Source organism: Cricetulus griseus, chromosome 2 (genome assembly GCF_003668045.3).
Source record: "Cricetulus griseus strain 17A/GY chromosome 2, alternate assembly CriGri-PICRH-1.0, whole genome shotgun sequence".
Taxonomy (NCBI): Eukaryota; Metazoa; Chordata; class Mammalia; order Rodentia; family Cricetidae; genus Cricetulus; species Cricetulus griseus.
Genome location: NC_048595.1, coordinates 62,445,934 through 62,461,867, shown reverse-complemented (window position 1 = coordinate 62,461,867; position 15,934 = coordinate 62,445,934). Strand labels below are relative to the sequence as shown.

General features: G+C 41.8%; 1 protein-coding gene across 2 annotated transcripts in view; it reads left to right on the top strand.

The window, feature by feature from the left end:
• Positions 1-15,706, top strand: part of Sh3gl2 (SH3 domain containing GRB2 like 2, endophilin A1) — a 135,151-nt gene extending 119,445 nt beyond the window's left edge. For both annotated transcript variants that reach the window (XM_027400369.2, XM_035439814.1), the window contains exons 4-9: positions 4,835-4,978; positions 5,823-5,956; positions 7,479-7,637; positions 9,665-9,768; positions 11,926-12,056; positions 14,023-15,706. In XM_027400369.2, the coding sequence (XP_027256170.1) occupies positions 4,835-4,978; positions 5,823-5,956; positions 7,479-7,637; positions 9,665-9,768; positions 11,926-12,056; positions 14,023-14,222 (872 nt within the window). In that variant the 3' untranslated portion in view covers positions 14,223-15,706. The remainder of the gene's footprint in view (positions 1-4,834; positions 4,979-5,822; positions 5,957-7,478; positions 7,638-9,664; positions 9,769-11,925; positions 12,057-14,022) is intronic.
• The last annotated feature ends 228 nt before the right edge of the window (positions 15,707-15,934 follow it).

The following is a 15,934-nucleotide window of genomic DNA, read 5'->3' as shown; positions in this document are numbered from 1 at the left end:
GACTGCTTCCCTAGTATCCTGTTGACACTTGTCTCCACCTCTCAAATTTGCAAGCTCTTGTTTTGGATCAGTCCTCACTTGGCATGTGGAAATGTTCAGAGAAAGGGACTCTATGAAATATAGTTCCCCGAAGGACTGCAGGACCATAGTGTGACCTGAGAGCATTGAAGCACTGTCACATCAGAGCCTAGCTGGGGAGAAAAGGGGGAAAGGCTCTGTCATCCAATACAGGCTGTGATTGTGCTTGGACTTTTTGCTGTTTATCATTGAATGCTGATAACAACCTCCTGAATAACATCATCTTCTGAATACACAGCTAGAAAAATGTACAGCCTGCTTTTATCTACGTCTGCAAGAACTCAAAGCTGATACACTACTTCCCATGAAAGAAGGCAAGACCTGATAATGACTTGTTTGCTTGTTTGGAGTAAGAAATAAAAAAATAAATTTAAGACTTCAGAAGTGTGACTCTTGAGCATTCCCCACTAGTTTCTGCTTCAGTAGACAGGTAGCCTTAGGATGGCTGAGCAGTGACTCACAGGGACATTGCTTTTGATCAGGGAACTGCAGGCAGAGCCTGCCTACTACTGCCTTGCTCTGTGACGAGCCTGGGTTTTCCCTCAGCTGTGCCCAGAATTAAAAAAGCTCAGCGGGAGGCTAGAGGCTGCATAGAGCTCACCCTGGGAGCTGGTAACAAGCCAGACTCCCCAGGTTTGTATTCTTTAAAAGGTAGAGAGATCTTGCCTTAGGAAGGAAGCTGTTCTCTGTGCTGGGACACAGCAGCAAAGCCCTTTGGGGGTTGAGTCAACCTTTTATGATCATCCTAATTTTATGTTCTGCTCTTGCAGTTTACCCAATAGATGTCTTTCCAGATAATTGCATCACATAGATCCACCAAGTCTTTTCCTTTGATGCTGTTTTCTGATCCCATTTTACACGTCAATCCTCTTTAACTTTTCTCTCCTTGGCCAATTGTCTTTTAAGCTGGTGAACATATGCTATAGAAAAAATTTTCAGTTGGATGGCCCTTAAGACTACACGCATGGCTAGCCTGTCAGATCTCTATTTGTCCACTATTTAACCACTAGATAATGGCTAAACTCTTCTCCTGGGGGTGAGGTCCGGGGCTGGAAAGTAGTTTTAATTGATTTCTTCTTTCATAATGGAAATAATTCATGAACATGTTATTTAAAATTACTTTACACGCAAAGAACTGTACAAATAAACCTCCAGCTGCCCCCAGGGTTGAAATCCCTTCCTCCATTTCTGCTCCTGAAAAGCAACATTTAAGACTCTTGACTGTTTGTTTGTTTTCTTTTTTCCTTTATGGTTTTTACCTCTAGTCGTGAAGGTAAACACTCCTGCATGAAGACTTCTCCCTTTCCTCCCTTTTAGCTGTTTTCTTGCCGAATTTCACGGGAGCCATGCCCACTTCAGCATTAACCTGTGCTGAGCTGGAGCTGCACACCTGGCACAGCTGTAGTGGTTCCTGGCACAAGGCCTCCCTGAGATCTCTTTGCTGTCATGCTTTGTTTGTCTCCTTGTGTTGCATTCCTATTTCCTAGTTTTCATTCCTATCCTTCTTCTTGGTTTCTACTTTCCTTTAGTAGAATGCCTCTTTAGTGAGTTCAGAGAAGAAAAAAAAAAGAATTGTAACCTTAATGGTGTCATTTGAAAACATCCCTATTGGACCTTTTTATTTCATTGATAATTGAAGGTACCCTGATAGGTTATTTTATGAAATAAATCTCAATTAATTGCTCCATTTTTTTTTTCTAATGTCTCTTTCCTCATATGGTGTGTAGCCTGTCTTTTCCTGTCTGAAGTCGGCATCCTACCTACAGTTCCTTCTGGTGGCCCTTATGTGGACCTCAGACCTTGTACTGATTTTCAGTGGTCTTTTTATTCTGGAGACACATCCACACACCTCTCCCTTCAGAGGTTACAACCTGGCTGTCAGGTTCTTTGGTGAAAAATAGAGGACACAGGCTGGTATATTAGCCAACTTTGCATGATTATAATGATGTACTGACCACTGGGCACCTGTAAAGAAACACAGGCTTGTTTAGCTCAGAGGTGATGAACACATGGGCTCTATTAGTTGGCCTGTGAAGACAGCAGAGAATTGGCCTTACATCATGGTAGGCTCGTGTATTGGAACAAATGGCCATATCAAGCTAGACAAGAAGAGAGATTGAATGAGAACAATAGTATCATCTTGGGGACCAAACCCTTAACATTTGGGGGCACACAATCCATATTAGAGCCATACTAGTTGATTAGTACACATGGTGAGTGCTGTGGAATCCTACCTTCATCATGCTCAGCTCTCCTTTTCTCAAAAGAGACCTCCAGGACTCTTACACCTTTTCTCTTCCATCTAGAGAAACAAGGCTCTAGTTTCTAGTCTCCGTTACATCTTAGAAAGCTTCTTCTTCGTAGAAACCAGAGCATGTGAGCAGTCTGTTTGGACAAACTGAGGCCATGCTTGGTCTTCTCGCAGATGACTGTCTGTCATGTCATGCCTGCAGCAGATATGTTAACCCTGCGCACACTGCTGTATGTTGACATTTGCTGGCAGATACACACCCACTGTAGTAGGTCTCACTTTCATATATCAGGGGAGAGAATGGTATTGGGAGTGTGTTTACTCGTTAAGCAAGTGAACTAGGAGTAGGATGGAGGGAGAGTTAAGAGGGGGGATAGTGTGAAGGAGAGGAGTCAGGTCTGCTTAGGAGAGAAAGGATTTAGCGCTCCAGACTCATACATAATTTGGTATAGCAACCAGGAAAAGATAACATTATAAGGCTTTGAATGTCTTCTATTCCTGTTCCCTAGGTTCTTTGTCAGTTTTTTTTTTTTAAATCACCATTTTAGAAGAGCATTTTGAAACAATTATGCTAACACTGGAGGATAGTAGTTTAGCAGTCTGATGGTATTTTTCAAGGGCACAGACGTTTTAACCATCCAAGGTTCTTAAGAAAGCCATGAGTTCACAAATGAATATGAAAGACAGTTCCTTCAAACATGTAGATGTAGAAGTTTTTAGAGTATTTGAAGAAATAAAATCTTATGGCTTTCTTCCTTTTCCTGAAGATGTAGGCTGTATCGATATGTTCTTAAGTAATTAGTAAAATAGTAAGTTTCTATATAATTTAACAACATTTAAAAAGAATTTGAAACTCAGCAACACTATATCAAACATTACTTTTGAAAAGCAGATCTTAATAAAATCAAAGCATAGTCATAAATCAGTAACCAGTATTTATAAAAGATGTTCATCACGGATGAGGCATGATTGAAGGGGTGTGGCTGCCTCTTAGGATATTATTACCGTGGTTCTGTGGTGTCCACTTCCCTTCTCTCCTTCTGTCACCTTGTCCTTATTTTCTGGGGTCTGCTATTTCCCTTTGTGTATGTTGTTCCTGCTGCTTCTCTATGTCCTGCTGTCTAGTGTCTGGTCCTAGCATTGACGTAGTACTTACCAGTTCTAATTGTCTCACTGACTTCATACTCTGCAGTGAGAGCTGTGCGGCAGAAGCTCTCTCCTGCATCTCAGCCCTGGCTGCCTGTAGGAAAGGCTGTGCAGGTCTACGCCAATGAATAGGTCATTACGAGCACTTCAACTTCCTCAGATTTAACATGCATTATATACTTTTTAAAAAAAGCTTGAGGTGAACAAAAGGAAAATTTTGTATTTTTTGTGGTCACTGCCAGCTTGGCATGTGATATTAGTGCTACTTGCCACTGCATAACTATGTGGTTCAAAGCTCAGTGAAGCTCTGCTATGGACATTTGCTTGTTCAGTGCTCTGCCCTGTGGGCCTTGCTTATTCAACTTGCTGTAGTATTCCATCCTGGCATTTCATGTAAACACTTAACTCTAATTTTCATATAGCTGACTTTGGCTTCAGTTCATTAAAAACTTTGTGACTATGGATAACTTCTCTCATTTCCACTCTATGCCTTGGAAGCCCAAAGTTTAATATAAGCCTATTTGAACTGTATGCTTTAGATCAAAGATGCTAAAAGCACTTTTACTTTCAGCTGTGATTTCCTCGAGGGTTTTCATGCAGCTATCATTATGGACTCAGCCCTAGGTTAATGTGTAATCAACTCTGATAATGGGTGTGACACCTAGAGTCAGTCAAAGCATAGTCTTGCTTAATAAGTTACTAACATGACTCCCTTCGATAAAACTGGGACTACTTTCTAGGTGCCTTTCTAGAAAAACAAAAATAGAAAGGGGATAGAGATGTAATTGTTGAGAAGCAAAACCAACTTGAGGTGACATGATTAACAGAAGTAATTAGATATTTTAATAAATGTAGTATTTCCTTCTTAGTTGAGAAATCACTTTGAAAATGGTTTCATTTTATACATGTTGTAATCAAAATGAAGCTCAGGCCCACACTTCTTGAGTTCACCATCACCCCTTATCTTAATCCACAGGCTCCTGTGGCTGAGATATGAAACAGGAATATAACTTGGAAATGAGCAGATAGTCCAGATATTTCAAGAATGCTGTTTATAGCCAACCATGCCCCTTGAGTCACTACAGCCAGTAGACTGTGAAAATGTGTGGACAGCATCCGAGCCCATGGTGCTGCCTCATCAAGACCTAAGTTTTGCCTTGCTGTGGAATTCTACTTGGATCTTAAGGGAAAGATTAGAGCTGATGTATATTTGGTTGCCCACATATTGTATGCAAAGACTGTGAGCCCAATGAAGGTGCAGCTTTAGGAGCTGAGTGGGTGTGTAGGCTGGTTTGAGGCTGAGTTCTCCAGTCCTCCAGAAGTGTTTGCTTCTAAAGGCTGTTCTTTCTTTGTTTCCAGCTTCCAGAGCTAAGCTCAGCATGATCAACACCATGTCAAAAATCCGTGGCCAGGAGAAGGGGCCAGGCTATCCTCAGGCAGAAGCACTGTTGGCAGAGGCCATGCTCAAGTTCGGCAGGGAGCTGGGCGATGATTGCAACTTTGGTAAATAGCCTTTGTCACACCATGGCTCTCCATGGAGGTTACAATGCTGGTAAAAAGCAACTCTAGACATCACTAGTCAACTATTTCATATTTTAATTCTCAGTTGTAGATGTTAGACATGGTGGCTAAAATGTGATTTTAGGATTGCTAATGCCTAAAGTGATTTGTCTAAGGGCTTTTGTCCTTTTTCTCTAATGGGACCCCAGCTTTAACAACAGTTTTGGCAGACATACCCAGATGCCTTGGCACTGTACCAGGTGTATCTGGCAGGAGTTAGGTTTAGAGACAGAGTGAGCAGTCACAATCAGCATGATTTGCCACCCTGCCACCTGGGCTTTCTCTGATTAATCTGCTGCTCATTTGTATGTGGTCCCTGATTCTATATCCCCAGACAAAATAGCATTTATTCCATCTCTTTTATCCTCTGGCTCCCAGGACCCTATATACCTTATGCCTTTACCCCTCCTCTTTGATACCTGACCTTTCTGGACCCTAGTTCTCCATTCTTGATATCTGCTTCTGCTAAACGCATTGGGCTGCAACTGATATGAAAACTAGCATAGGACTAAGAGCATTCCAAACTACTGCTCAGAGTAAAGTGTTACATTCTTGATAAGGAGGAATATTCCTCCATATGAAAGGCTATGGAACCTGGATTTCAGAATGTTCTGTGGGAAATAGGAAAGCTACTGTTATTTCTTGAGAGCACCATGGGCTCCCTCCTTGTCTCTGCTGTTTTCATAGGACAGAAGCAATCCCTACATTGCCATCTTGAAGGTTGCCGTTGCAAAGCTAGCTGGTCTTTGTTCATCATGGGAGTTATATCTTCATTTTCCCCTCTCAGGTCCCGCTCTTGGTGAGGTAGGAGAAGCCATGAGGGAGCTCTCAGAGGTGAAGGACTCCTTGGACATGGAAGTGAAGCAGAACTTCATCGACCCCCTTCAGAATCTTCATGACAAGGATCTGAGGGAGATTCAGGTCTGTGCACTTCATCTTCCCACACTCGTGCAGATTCTCATTTGTTCAGACAGCGCTTACTGGGTTACAAAGCAGTACACATATGGCTTCCCAGCAGCCCCACAAGACAAAAGGAACCAGAAACTAAAGGCACTTCAATCCACTGTCACAACTCAAGTTTGGTTTAACTTCCTTGTTAAATAGTCTTGGCACTATTTTTTTTTTCTTCATCAGGATGTCCTTTATCTGGAAATGTATACGTTTGTTAATATGAATGATGGGCCAGGCTGATGTGGCCCTTAAATATTAGTTGTACTTTTCTTTAGCTAAAAATAAGTAGCTACTATGTCACTCTTAAGCACATTCATATGTTTTCATGATTGTTGTTGGAAATGAGAAGAAATAACCACTCTTTCTAAAACATGGAAAACAGTTGTGCTATTGCTAATAAATTCAACTGGCTTTGCCTCTGACTGGCTGTGAGTTCAAATGCTTTCTAAGAACACCCCTGCCTAAAGGAAACACACACACACACACACACACACACACACACACTTAAGAGTATGAGTTGAAGGTAGGAAATGTGGCCAGAGGGGGAGTTTCTAGAACATTGGCTGTCCCCTCCCTTCCCAGGCCTTTGCTGCTCCTGACTGTGCTGTCATTTTCTTCTGCCCTCATTCATACACACTAAGGAACAAGGGGAAATCATCCTTTTCTCTTCCCTATTAGTCATGGGATACTACAGCTGCCACAGGGGAAGTGCTATTGGTCTTTAAGGGAAAACAAAACAAAAGCAAACCTCCCTAACCAAGTCCCTAAAGGGGTTGGAAACCTTGTTGCAGATAATGCTGCGAGGGATCAAAAGTGACTTGAGGGGCATTTGATGAAATCTCTTCCAAGGTCCCTTGTAGTTTGCTTGGTGACTGACTTGTGTCACCTGTCCATGGAGAAGTTTTAACCTAAGTCATCTGCCCCCTAAAGGCCTCCTCTGTCAAATGGGGCACCTGTTGAGATTACTAGGCTCAGCCCTGGTTTTTCTGACTCAGGTAGTCAGGAATCTGCATTCTTAACAGACACATTAGGTGCTTCTGGTAAACTAGATTAGTAAAGAAAGAAGAAGTTCATTTCTTCGACCTTGAACTCAGAGAAAGGGGCTTTCCTCTGCTTTCTTTGAGATTCCATTTCTCTTGAGAAGATGACTCATGGGCTCTGTGTGTATCCTTTGCTTAAGGAGGAGTGTGGGAAGGATGCACACTCACATTTCCTTCTTGTCATTTGATGGAAGAGGCAAGTTTAACTTGATGTTGGCTTCAAATGCCAAATCCAATCTCTCCAGGGTTTCTCATTCTGAATTATTTGTAAAGATGTCACTGCACAGTTAGCCCTTTGCAGATGCATGTGTCCATTTCTCTGGTGACAAGCCATTTCAAACACAACCAGTCTCATTTTGGAGGCAACCAGGAATGTAAGGGAAATGAGGTACAAGCTGGCCTTTTCCATAATATGCCCTTTGGAAGCATACTCTTGCCCTTGACTTTTTCAGCATCACCTGAAAAAGTTGGAAGGCCGGCGCTTGGACTTTGATTATAAGAAGAAACGACAAGGCAAGATTCCAGATGAAGAACTTCGCCAAGCACTGGAGAAATTCGATGAATCTAAAGAAATCGCCGAGTCGAGCATGTTCAATCTCTTGGAGATGGACGTAAGCTGCTCTCCTTTGGGTTTTCCTTCAATTTTATCATGAAGGCACAGCATGGATGTGTTGAAAGATGATACATTGGGTAACATGCTACTGTCTGGTAACTCTAAATGATGAGAACACATAGATGACTGCTTCTTTTGAATAATTTGTCATAAACTAGGCATGGAACTTAATGAATTTTAAACTATTACCAATAGTGCAGAGATAAAGAATGCTTGGGATAACCCAGGTATAAAACCAGCATCTTAAAAACTACAGTTTAAATATAGAGCATATTGATCTGCAGCTAAGAATGACAACTAAAGTACATTCGGAATTTTGTATTCAAAATTATAAGGTGGTCAATATATGGAAGTAAGGTTGATATTTTCATTGAAAAAGTATACAAAATACAATTGATTATTATAGTATAGGGACTATGTTCGGGGAGTTGTTGGGACGTTTTAGAATTGTTTCTGCATCTCCAGAGTATTAAATTATCACTCCTGGCTTTGGACATTAAATTTTCTTGAGTTCTTTCAGCTATAAAGCTATCTGAACAGTCCTTTCATCCTTATTTCACACGTGTCGAGATCTGAAAAAACAGCTTTCCTGTTGTGGTTCACATCCACCTTTCAAATCCATCAATTCAGTTGCAACGTTTGCAGGATTTTACATACTCATCACTTGCATTGGCAAGGAATCTTCAGAGAAAACCACAAGGATATATACACAGGTGGTGTAGGTGTAGTATGTTTAGCTTGAGATCAGTAGGAAAGTTCAATCACCTATTAAGGAGATTATTGAGGCACAGGTGTCCCACATATACCTCTTGAAGTTTGGGGAACCAGAGAAGCTGGAAACATGGCTCAGGCCAATTCTAAAAGCCCAAGAATGGAAGGCGGTAATGGGCTAATTCATTCCGTATCCAGAGGCTAGAAAACCTAACAGAAGTGGAAAATAAACCCCAAGAATGGAGAGCTGAAAGCTCTGATGTCCAAAAGCAAGAGAAGCAGAATCTCTGGCCTCAGGAGAGAGGAGATTGAATGAATCTCTTTTGCCATTTTCTTTATTTGAACCCTCAACGGACTGGGCAGTGTCTACTATATTAGATATGCACAGCTCATTCTTTGTCCTTGGTTTCAAATGCAAATCTCCTCTGGGAAGCAGACTTGCCAAAGGGGCATGCTTTGCTAGCTTTTTGAGAATCCTTTAAATTAGCCATGTTGTCATCCAAAATTTTCCACCACATTATCTTATCAGCTTACCTCCTAAGAGATAGGGAAGACATATGGAACATGTAGTCCTCTTCTTCCAGAGACAGTGTGGGTTTGCCTACAGACAACTTTTGTCCTTCTAACTACTCAAGTGCAATACTGTAAGAAACTTGATCAGTATGTCTCCTTGTACCCTGGGTCCTCTTCCTACACCCTTCAACCCATAGGGACAGCATTCATTGCCCTTCTTGACTTGGAGGCTAGTACTCAGCTAATCCACAGCACAAGACACCCAAAAGTAAGGCTGCTTAAAAAATTAGATAATTAGCTTTAAATCCCACTTGGATCAAGCTAAGAGGTCAAAAGATTTATTTCATCCCATGGTACCTGAAGTGAGAAATCAATTTTCCTGTTTTTTTTTTTTTATTACCAGCAGTTATTAGAATGTAAAATGAAGCTCTGATTTCATTCATGTTGGCTTCTGGAGGCAAGAAACAGAGTCCTCTAGTCAGTGAATCTTTCTTCTCTAGGACCTCAATGAAAGAAGTTACATCCTATCCAGAAAGTTTATAGTTAAGCACAAAACTGTTTAATGAAAGCAATGAGACCTTCTCAAGGATGCTCATTGCTTCTCCTGATGTACTGCATGCAGGGTCCTAGGCATAAGAATCGTCTCATATTCTAAGTCAACTTAGAACCTGTAGAACCATTGTGTGTGTTCATGGCAGGCTGCACAGTCATTGGCATCCCTAATAGCTGGGCTGTGTGTTGTATACTTCAAGACAGACAGTAACCTGGCAACTGAAGGACGGTCTCCCCATCCTTCTACAGATTGAACAGGTGAGCCAGCTCTCCGCACTTGTGCAAGCCCAGCTGGAATACCACAAACAGGCAGTGCAGATCCTGCAGCAAGTCACTGTCAGGCTGGAGGAAAGGTAAGTTACATTTCCCTGTGTTTCTCACCTGCTAGAAAATGATGCTCAAAGGAACTGAAATAAAAGAATACATTTGGAGATGAGCATCTGCCCATGCCCCAGCTAATCCAGCACAGGCACCTTGTGGACTGACTGCTTGGTTATATTTTGCACTGTGCCTTGTCTTACTTTCTTCTGACTCTCATCCCTGTGTTTATGAGATGCTAATGTATAAATTGTATATTTGTGCCATGGATGGCACATCCAAATTCTGTTGATGATGGTGACTGATTTGCTGAGCAATATTCTGTATGGTTCCCATGCATATGAACACTTTGAAAGAGGTCCGTGGACCAAAAAGATGAGCAACAGTATGAGGCTCAGAGAGGTGACGCAATGACCAAGGGTCTTACAGAGTGGTGCAGGAGGGGCACACAGGCGAGAATAAACTGTTTGGAAGCCTTTGTCTTTTCAGTCTTGTGTTTTCTGGAATGATAATACAGGGGGTCCACTTCCAGAGAGGACTGCTTCCATGTGCCTGTTCAGTCTCCTTAAATCTGCCTCCCAGTGAGCTGTAGTAGTTCTCTATGTGAACAGGGCTCTTTGTTGTGAGGTATAGCCTGAATGAGTGTATGCTGTGACCTTGTGCTGTAACGCAGGTGTGCCTTCACCAACATCAGATTGAAGTATGTTCTCATAAAGGAAAGGGGTGTAATAGTCCTCACCTCCCAGAACAGCATAGCTTAGCATTGAGTGTACTGAAGACTGTCAGTGGTCTGTGCTGTGATTACATGGCTGAGTGGGATTTGTGGTGCCTGGCACTGTGAGAGGACATTATATTGCAACTAGCCTAAGAAAATATCAGAGTTTAGAGTGTGGTTTCTATTGATTAGGAATCCCTTTTGCATCATAATGATAAAGGATATTGAAGTGAACCATTGTAAGGCAGGGGCCTTATTGACTATACTCTATTTAGCCAGGTGACGTCATTATTAACCAGGGACCTTACTATTCTTGCTTTATTTAGCTAGATAAAGGAGGATTGCTTTGATAACTAAAACCATCAAAGAATTACATAGCATCCATTATTTTTGAGATCATGTCCACAGTAAACTCTCCTGGGTGATAAGTGGCAGAATATCGAGTGGAGGCTCCGGTCACATGCTGCATCCTGGAGATGTCACTTGTTCTCCATCGTTTTTTCTCTAGCTGGTCTTCACTTTGCCTTAGAATCTTCCTTCTTCAGTTGGTGTTTTTTGCATAAATCTTTGATGGAAGCACTCTTATGGAAGTATATCTAATACTGAAGTGTCTATAATGGAAAGGCTTAAAACCAAGGCAACAGAAAACTACAGCAACACTATATGCCTGTCACATCTGTTGAAAATGAAAGGAATATGTCCTCTTTTTTAAAAGTCACAAACATGTTTGAAATAAGTATAATTCTAGAATTGCCATACCCCTAATCTTTCTCATCTTAAAATAAAATATACTTGCCTTAATGAATCCCTAAAACTGGAAAAGATTTAGTGATAGGCAGAATCCACTGACAGGCCCTCCCTTTTCCTGTTTTCTTTATTCCTTCCCCACTCTGATCTCCATCTGTTCATCTCATTTGCTCATGGTCATTCCCCTTACCCTACCTCCAAACCTTTTCAGGATCTGCACAAAATAGCTTTCTTTCACATGTTCTCTAGTAGACCTGTGATCTCTTTCCTTAAAACATTTTCTCACTTCTTTATGAATAAGTGAACTCTCTATGCCTCTAACCTCTGCTCCATGTACTTGAGCTCTTTGTGGAAATCTGTGCAACAACACTGCTATTTATAGTGGTCAAGCAGCGCCTGCTGTCCTCTATGTAGCACAAGCTGCTTTGGGGCAACAACTATGTCTTGTGCACTTTTCCTGGCCCTAACATGGTGCATATGAGCTTAAATTACTCTGAATGCAGAAGTGGGAGATTGAGAGAAAGGATGAAGGCAGTGAAGACAAGATGAAAGAGAAACTTCCCCAAGAACACATTGCATGCATGTGGAAGACCAGGGCTTCTTAGTACATTTTCCACTAGGTCATAGCAGATTTCTAAGTGAGCCAAGCAGTTCCTGGATTTTACTGCCATTCTAGTTGCTTTTTAATTGGCTATATAATTCTCCATCACCTCTTTTCTTTGTGATACAGAATAAGACAAGCTTCATCTCAGCCAAGAAGGGAATATCAGCCAAAACCACGAATGAGCCTAGAGTTTGCCACTGGAGACAGTACTCAGCCCAACGGGGGTCTCTCCCACACAGGCACACCCAAACCTGGAGGTAAGCAGCTGAAGGCTACAAATCCCTTTCCCTGGGTCTTGGGCACATCATAGACCATGTTGAGAACATTCAGAGCCTTCCATATCCCCTGCTCAAGAACTGCCCATCAATCTGCTCCTCATGAGAGGGTTGTCTGCTCATGGATATTTTCATCCTTGCCATATCATCCCACTTTCTTTTCTTTCTTTCTGAAACTTTCTCTGCTTCATGTTTTCTCTTATGCTCTAGTTCACAAGGGCCTCCCACTACACATAACACATCTTTCTATTTTTTTATATGGTTTTTAGAAACAAGGTTTTCTCTCTGTAGCCTTGGCTCTCCTGGAACTCACTTTATAGTTCATGCTGGCCCACAGAGATCTACCTGCCTCTGCCTCCTGAGTGATGGGATTAAAGGCGTGCGACACCACTGCCCAGCAAACACCCTCCTCTGTAGTTGTAAATCATACCATAATTTCTCCTGCCTTTTCCTTCTGCTGTGAGTCTGCTGAGGTGGGACTGAATGCCCCTGGACTGTGCGTGCACACATACACCCCCTATCACCCACAGATGGCAGCTCCAGGAAGCATATGTTTGATTATATCTGTAGATGGATAGATTACAAAGCCTCAACACATGCTAGTTTTCTCTTTACTCTGTACTGTAGACCAGTTCATCATTTCGTGAACTGTGGTCAGCATGATGACAGCTACATTTTTTCCTTCAGGAATAATGATTGTACTCACTAATTCAGTCTCTCCATTGCCATGATCATTCTCAACTGCCCACATACAAATCAGACCAGGTTTTTCTCTTCAGGCATTGCCAACTGTGAAACTGTCTAGGTTAAAGAAGGGGGAATCCACGTGACACTGGATGCAGATGTTAAAGATACACAGCTTTCTCCCATTCTCCTGATTTACTGCATTGGAGAACTTTTATACCATGCTGTCATGGTATGAAGAAGAGGGTGAAGCTCTGTCCACAGCTCAGACTGCCCAGTGTTACTCAGTGTGGGGCCCAGACAGCAGTGACCCTAAAGTTCATCGAGTTAATTATCTATGACTGCACTTCTCCTTGCCCAGAAAAAGACATACATTTAATTTTCTCTAAGTAAAAAAATATATTGTTTCCTTATTAGGACATCTAGCTAGTGTGGGGCCCATAATCACTTTTGTATTTGTATTTATGCATATGCTGTATTAATATGTTTACTCATTTAAAAGAGATCCCTTTTATGATACAGTCCATTTTTATTAATTTATGCAATATGCACTACATTATTATTGTAGGCTGTGTTTTTTTACCCAGTACTCACATGTGTATGTTACATACCAGTTTACTGAATAGAGACTGTGAATTTTAAAATGTTTGTCATTTGATGACACAATAATTTAAAGCAAATTCTGTTAACTTTAATTTTGGATGAAGAAGCAAACAGAATGTTTGAGCCAGGTCACATGGAGAAAAACCCTGGGCCTAGTGCTTTATGTGGCTACAGCAGTTCTCAAGGCTCTGCAGTTGTTAAAGAGTGAGAACTGACCTATGATTTTGAGGTTTTAGAATGTTGTCTGTGTAACTAATTAGACTATTTTAAAAGTATTAAGATGCATGGATTTGGCCATGCCTGTAATTAACCTTAATTTAATTATTAACTCCAAAGCCATTGCTTTCCCACCTCTCAGCATTGTCAGGAAGATAAACCTAATGAACTCTGTTATACTTACCACACACAAAAAAACAAGTAACCATTTTTCATTCTGGACATGTCAACCGAGAATGTTCACCAACACTTAAAGCTCTAATGGAACATAGGGAAGCTGGTAGAGACAAAGATGCTTTGTAGTGGGTGCTGGAGGAAGATGAAGATCAGAAGGGAGTTGAGTGACTGGGAATGGGGAACCAAGCTGGTGGGTGGGGCAGGCAGTAAGTGCTGCTGGTTAAATACCCTGTGATTTTTTTGTGTTCTCTCTGCCTCTGATTCTCAGGTGCCCAAATGGACCAGCCCTGCTGCCGTGCCCTGTATGACTTTGAACCTGAAAATGAAGGGGAACTGGGTTTTAAAGAGGGTGATATCATCACACTCACTAATCAAATTGATGAGAACTGGTATGAGGGGATGCTTCATGGCCAGTCTGGCTTTTTCCCCATCAACTATGTAGAAATTCTGGTTGCTCTGCCCCATTAGGATCTTATGCTGGCTGGCTCACCTCCTTCTGACCCAGATAGTTAAGTTTAACCACTGCTTTGGTAATGCTGCTTCCAACACATCATGAATGCAGGCCGCAGTGGATGAGTCATCAAGCCCACACATGTCCTGGGTTGACCTGTGTGCTCCTACAGTTGACCTGGTGATAGACGGTATCTTCCAAGGCCAGTGGGTCTGGCACATGCTTTAAAACTCCATCTGAGACTAGCCAGTGGTTACAGAACTGCTCTTCACACAGTTCTCAGGAGGGTGCGGTTTTTGATAATAAATCTGTGAGCCACCTCACAGAAAAACTCTCCTCACTGAAGATATTGTCTCTCACCCAGGGGCCATTTCAAGGTCTGGAGTTCCCCATGTACAGAGGAGAAAGTCCTTTCTGTTGCACTTTCCCTTCCTAAATGTGTGAGTCACAGAATTGTTGGTGAAGCATCCCCCACCAGCAAATTGTCTGCTGGCCTAAACAACTTGGACTTTTGATGCCATCAGCAGAAGTATTAATTGTCCAAAGCACTTTTGTTCTCATCCATCTATCTTTCTATCTATCTATCTATCTATCTATCTATCTATCTATCTATCTATCCATCTAGCTATCTATCCATCCATCTTCTATCATCTATCTATCTATCTATCTATCTATCTATCTATCTATCATCTATCTCCTACTTCTGAGACATACCAGTTTTCTTCCCTCCCTTCTGTTAAAGCACTAGAGAGGTGGCGTTCCCACTTATTTCTGAGTGAGTTGGTGAGCATTGTGTATATTGTCTGAAAAGAGAAAATTCTCCAGGATGAATTGGGAAGAATCTGATCTCCAAGCTCAGATTCCTTGCTGTATAGAAGCTGTATATATACGTAGCCCATTTCTGAAGGATACAGGAAGGGGGAACAGCTGTCTTCCCTTCTCTGTTTATTTACCCAGGAATCAGTCCATTTCCTGAGTCCCTCTGCCACAAAAACATAGGAGAGAAACACTAGTAAGCATTTCCCACATCTTCATAGAACAAGACATAGTGACCGTTGCTCCTTCCCACTTTTATCTTGTTTGTGTTCCTTGAACATCATTTGTGTATATTCTGCCCTCAATGAGGACCAAATAAAGATGATTTTTGTGCTTAGCAGTTTAAGTATGTGGCTGCATATAAAACCCTTTCACACTTTAGTCATTACTTTAACCCTTCTATCGCATCTTCATTTTGTGTGTACAGTGCTGTGCAAGCTGATCAGTGTTGTTTTTATTTTGTGTTTTCTCTGGTTCTTTTCCCCTTCAGTCATGGAAGTCCTGTTAGGCACCCAGAGTTCTATTTATCTAGCTGTACAGGCTATTTCAGAGGTTTAATGTGCTGCTTCCGATATGCCACTTGCAGTAGTGGTTCATGTGGAGTGAAAGGTAAATCTTCCTGCTTAATGTATAAACTCACCATGGGAAGCGTTGCTGTTTCCAATAAATATTGCTGAAGATGAAACAGAGGGTTCTGCCTCTTCCTTATTTATCAGTTCCTTGGTCTGACAGTGGGTGGACTAAGACTCCTTTGATCTCCATTGCCATTGAATGCAGCCAATCCAGACCTGGTCCCAACCTCATCTCCAGCTTGTTGCATACAGGAGAGAGAGGTTCAAGAAACAAAAGGTGAGCTAGAGTAGGCACTGGCAGCAGTAATGCCAGGAAGGAGAAAAACTTGGCGGAGAGGGTA